This window comes from Drosophila ananassae, chromosome XL (genome assembly GCF_017639315.1).
Source record: "Drosophila ananassae strain 14024-0371.13 chromosome XL, ASM1763931v2, whole genome shotgun sequence".
NCBI lineage: Eukaryota > Metazoa > Arthropoda > Insecta > Diptera > Drosophilidae > Drosophila > Drosophila ananassae.
In genome coordinates, this window is record NC_057931.1 from 14,408,183 (window position 1) to 14,414,368 (window position 6,186).

The 6,186-nt window shown below is 36.1% G+C and overlaps 1 protein-coding gene across 1 annotated transcript; it reads right to left on the reverse strand.

Moving 5' to 3' along the window:
• Positions 1-1,144: 1,144 nt before the first annotated feature.
• Positions 1,145-1,552, reverse strand: LOC6502911 (mitochondrial import receptor subunit TOM20 homolog B). The gene has a single exon (XM_001963569.4). It carries the CDS (start codon positions 1,550-1,552, stop codon positions 1,145-1,147), a length of 408 nt encoding a protein of 135 aa, XP_001963605.2.
• Positions 1,553-6,186: the final 4,634 nt, after the last annotated feature.

Here is a 6,186-nt window from a genome sequence, read left to right on the forward strand (position 1 = left end):
GTTCTTAAATTTTTTACAATTCCTTAAACTTACAAAACTTTATAATTTTGCAACTAATGAGCTATCTTAGAATGTCGTTTGAAAGGATTTATAAATTAATATTCGACGATTTTTTAAAACCTCATATCTAAAGATAAACGGGAAGTAATTACTTGAAAATGAATTTTTTTTGGCGGCGAAAAATGCTTTCCGTCTGTCCGTATGTACGCGTAATTTTCAGAGACTATAAGAGCTTTCCGATTTAGCGCTTACACTGATATCCATCAGATCAGGTTTGTATCGATATTTTGCCCCGCGACCTCCCCTCCACCAAAAACGAAATTTTTTATGTAGTTATTTATTCTAATTTTGCCTAATCAAACTATTTTCACAGGAGCTATACAATTTTTGTTCTTTTTTTCAAATGGATTAATTATATTGTTTGTCCCAAAACAAACAGAAGTATGCAAAAAATTTTAAGGTTTTTTGAATTAAAAAAATATTCTTATTATATTTCCTAACAAACAAATTTTATTATTTTAATTGGCTGTACTAGTTGTATTTATTCTCTAACGCTTGATTAATCGTATCTAACTAGGATAATCCATTTTCTTAAGATATACATAGGTCTTTGCGTATATACAAGTAAAGCAAGTAGAGCTAGCAACCAATTTGGAGTTGCTACCTCTGAACATAGTCCGACGAAATATTCGAAACAATATGCAACCGCTGCTGCTTTAAGTCAGCTTATAGTTAATAGCTTTACAGTCGACTTTGTTGGCTCAATAGGAGTAAAATACATGTTCAATATTATTTTAAGCTTTTGTGGAATGGATTAATTGCATTTATTCTTTTAGAGTTCCTTTCATATTTGTTTAACTCTATATGGTTTTACCGAAGTCGATGTATTAGCAATGATAGCAATGTGATATGTGATTATTTGAAATTTATACACCATCTCTATATACATCTCTAGTCCAAGGAGTACACAATAAAACATTAGTTTGTTTAAAAAAAAGACACCTGAAATTTATTGTTACAATGGAGGCCATAGAGTAGTCTATGTAAACACCGCGCACACTTGTCTGGAAACGAAGACTTTTCGGAACCAGAGTACCCGAGGATTTGGAAGGGATTGTAACGGGATCGAAGACCGACGATCAGTTCAGTTGCGCTGGCGCATCTCCAGCAGCTTGGCTACCAACGGCCGAAAGATACACTCCGGAAAGGTGGCCTGGAGAATCTCCAGGAGCTTCGTCGGCTGCGCACACAATGCAATGGCGTTGGCCAAGTGCGTCAGGCCTTCATCCAGGCGACCCTGGCTGATGAGCTCCTCGCCCGTCTTCATCTCGCTGAGGAAGTATAGCTCGAGGGCCGCCTGGTCATTGGGGTCGAGCGCCATTGCCACTTGTTCCCGATCGGCGACGTGACGCCGCATGGTCTGCAAGCGCTGCCGATGACGCCTCTCGTGCACAAGCCGCCTGTAGTTGGGATCCGACCGCCGCTTCCGGTCAAAGTAAACGCAGTATCCCAGGAACATGAGGGCCCCCAGTCCCAGACCAAGGAAAGTCATCGGGCGAAACAAGGCTGCTGGCAGCATGTTGAGTCGAATTTTGAACAAACTTGATCTGCAGAAATGTTTTCTTTAAATTTTTACTTAGACTTTCGTCTGCTTATCGTATACAAAGTACTAATGAATCTGAACTGAGTTTCTCGGGTAGGTGACGATCTCCAAGGCAAAGCATAGTTGATGATGCAGTTTACTGGCAATATTTGTTTGTTCGGAAGCCATATATTTGTATGTAAATATGCCCATGAAAATCCTTGCTTTCAACACACATTTCATTCAAAACTGCCTTTTCGCTTAATTGAGAATATCTTCTGTGGATACTCATAAACTTTCAATGATCGTAAAAATCGTAGAAACTTATAAAGAAGCCGATATAAAATATTACGCCATTTTTGTGAAACTCAAAATATTTTTTCAAGTTTCCATTAACCTTTACAAAACCCATCCTATATGTATATTGAAAACACATATCATTTTAGTCGAATGCTAGGAAACTGGCTCAAATGATTATATTTAAAAAGTTTTGTTATTAAAGATTTTAAACGATAACGATCTTATCATTGAGAAGCAAAAAAGACCCAAAACGTTTATGTGAAACTATTCAAAACGTTTACTTAGTATCAGCCCAGGAAATCAATGTTGTTCATTATTTTTACGTACCCATATCAAGTACTTCACCTGCCAAACGGGACGTGATTTCTGGGGAGCTTCCAACGGTTCTATCGGTTATTGCCCTAATTTCGAATGGGTAAAATAATCTTGTAGTCTCTATCAGCTATCAAGCTGCGCAATCTATGACAGTCCCCTTTGCCCCTGTGCCATTCGAAAATAAATAAAATACTTAAAATACTACAGCTTATCTGTACCCTTTTCGGCGGGGCCTAAGAATTCTTATTTCCCTGTAGCAGTCTTTTATCTTTAAATATTCTTCAACATAAGAAGGACAAAAGTCCCTGGGCGTCCACGAAAGTCCATGGAATGGCGGTTAAGACTATAAGATTAAGGTTTTTCAAAACCGAAATTAAAGAAAAACAAGAAAGGAAAGCTAACTTCGGGCGGAGCCGAAGTTGAGTCGCAGTCCGCTAGGTGGCGCCACGCATCTTATATTATTAGTTATATAGCGGATCGTATATAGTCGGCCGATCCAGTTGATATACTCTAAGTAGCAGCTTATATTACACTAGCTTACAAAATTTCAAAAGCTTTCTGTCTTTTACATCGCACCATAATTTTTTGATTCATGTAGGGCTAGTAAACACGAAAATGACCTTCATAAATTTGTTTATGGTAAAATTTTTTTTTAATTCACTTTTGAAAATTTTTTTTTGGATTTTTAGAGATGTGCAGACTTTTTATACCCTTGCAGAGAGTATTATAATTTTGGTCAAAAGTGTGCAACGCAGTGAAGGAGACATATCCGACTCTATAAAGTATATATATTCTTGATCAGGATCACCTCCTGAGTCGATATAAGCATGTCCGTCTGTCCGTCTGTCTGTTTCTACGCAAACTAATCTCTCAGTTTCAGAGCTATCGAGTTGAAACTTTGCACACATCCTTCGTTTGCAGGCAGTATGTAAGTCGGAACGGCCGGGATCGGTCGACTATATCCTATAGCTGTCATATAACTGATTGATCAGAAATGCCATAACCTTATTGTTTTTTAAGTTAGAGGGTTGGGACTATATCCTATATATATATAACTTTGTTGTTTTTTAAGTTAGAAAGATGGGACTTGGTACAGATTCTTTTTTGAACAAAATAATCTGTTCTGCCTAATTTCAAAGGGAACGGCCGACTATATCATATAGCTGCCAAATATCTGAACGATCGGAGTTGGCATAACTTTGGTGTTTTTTAAGCTCGAATGATGGGACTTTCTACGGATTCCATTTTGGGCAATCGAATCAGATCAGATTCATTAGAATCGGCTAACTGTACCCTATAGCCGCCATATAAATGAACAATCAGAAATGGAACAACCAACTGCAAGGGTATATAAACTTCGGCTCCGCCCGAAGTTAGCTTTCCTTTCTTGTTTAGGTATATCTCGCGTTCTAATGAACCGATTTTATCGAATGAGCACTTATTTTAATGGTATTAATGGTTTAATGGTAAGTTTGCTACAACTTTCATTTTATTAATTTTCCAATTCGTTGGAAATTTCAGGCGGTAGAGGCTCGAACATGTAAAAAAAATTTTACTTTTTTGAGTAAATTGGATAGAGTTTCCTCGCGCACGCCTAGGCATGCAGGTCGTCACCTCGTGGACTTCCGTCCACAGTGATTTGATTTTCATCAACGATAGCTGGTTTTTGCAAGTAAAGTGTACACTTTGAATAAAAAAATTCGATAAAATCGGTTCATTAGAACGCGAGTTATACCTAAAAAAGTCTGCACATCTCCAAAAATCCAAAAACAATTTTTCAAAAGTGAATTAAACAAAAAATTTACCATAAAAAAATGCATGCAAGTCATTTTCGTGTTTAGTAGACCAACATACATCAGAAAAGCATTATGATTAACGAAAGGCATTTTGCGTGTAAACTTGTGTTATCACTGTGGACGGAAGTCCACGAGGTGACGACCTGCATGCCTAGGCGTGCGCGAGGAAACTCTATATATAGCCGAAGAATTAAAAATTTTCTGTAGGCAACCGATCTAAATGAATTATATACCAATCGAAAGGTATTGTTTCAATTAGATAATTTTTGTCGAAACATATTCCAAAAGTTATTTGGTTTGGGAGAAATTAGGGTGAAAGTAAAAAATTTTTTTATCACTAAAATGAGGCTGGTGGACACATTTTAGTCCGCAGATAGAATATTTTTATATATTCGCATTCTAGAGCTAAATACGCGTCGATTGATATCTCAATCGACCGGATCCGACATTTCTTTCAGAAGTTATTCGAAAAATTCGATTTTTTCTTCTTCTTCAAAATGAAGCCTGTTGTCGGTTTGTCGGTTTGTCTGTTTGCACTATTTTTATCTTAAAAATCCTGAAAAAAATTGGAAAATGTTTGTTACTATCACATGAGCAACTATTGTTCTACAACTTTTTGAAATACCTTAAGCTTACGTCAAAAAATTAAAAAAACTTTGTTAATGAAAAAATTCATAACTTTATAATTAAGAAAGATATTAAAAAAAGCTTTACACCGTTGAAAGGGGTTTTTAAATATCTATTTCACTTTCTTTGGGACCAAACGTCTATATAGTACACAAAAAAAAATACACTGAAAATAAACTTTTTTTTTAAGAAAAAAAATTATTTTTCAAAATTTGGTCGATTGATCCTTTTTATATTGCACGTGGAGATAGATTTTGAGATGACGCAACTTTTGATATATCGCTCATATCTGGCAAAATCCGTTAACTCAAGATATACCCTTTAAAGCAGCTACCCATTTTGTGCAGCCTCCTGTGAAGCTTGCATTTACTTATACATGTGTGTGTATTTGATTGACAACTTTCCTTTTTGGAGTCTGCATATATTTGGTCAATACCCTAAAAAATATGGAGTATATCTTTTCAGATTTTAGTTTATATATTTAAAAATAAAATCCAAATAAAAAAGGGCTTAAAAAGTAAAACGTAAACATTGACTCAAGTTGGACTCGAACCCAGGCCCTCCGTATTAAGAACCACGACGCTCTTCACTCGGCCAACCTCGAATTTTGTTGCTTGATGGCAACTTTTGATGTAATTCTACTTTGTGTTTCAGTGTCTTATGTCTTAATGAGAAGACTCACAAGATTGGTACTTCAACCGACCCGGTCTGACATTTCTTTCAGAAGTTATTCAAGAAATTCGATTTTTACAGTTCTTTCAAAATGAAGCCAGTGGGTCTGTTTGTCTATATTTTTATCTTGGCAATCCTGAATAAAATTGGAGATTTTTGTTAATGTCATATGACTCATATGAAATGAGCAATTATTGTTCTACAACTTTTTGAAAAAGCTGTAAAAATCTAATTTCTTGAATAGCTTCTGAAAGAAATGTCAATCGGGTCGGTTGAGGTACCAATCTTGAGGTCCCAAAGAAAAACAAGAAAGGAAAGCTAACTTCGGGCGAAGCCGAAGTTGATATACCCTTGCAGTTGTGCCATTTCCGATCGTTCAGTTATATGACGGCTATTGGATATAGTTGACCGATCCCTATGAAATTTGGCCAATAAGAATATTTTGCCCAAAATGGACCAAGTCCCATCTTTCTAACTTAAAAAACACCAAAGTTATGCCAATTCCGATCGTTCTATGACAGCTATAGGATATAGTCGGCCCATCCTTATGAAATTTTGTACATAAGATATTTTCAAATATTTCAAAAATAAAATCCAAATAAAAAAGGGCTTAAAAAGCAAAATATAAACATTGACTCAACTAGGATTAGAATTAAGGCCCTCCCGTGTTAGAAACCACAACGCTCTCCACTCGGCTAATCTCGAACTTCGTTGCTTGATGGCAAATTTTGATGTAATTCTGCTTTGTGTTTCAGTGTCTCATGTCTTAATGAGAAGAATGCAAAATTTTATGAGTAGAAAGCTTTATATGCATATGCCCCCACTGAGCATATAATGCATATAAATAAAACTCTGCTTTACTTAAATTACAGCCACCACCGTTTTGGGCCAAAT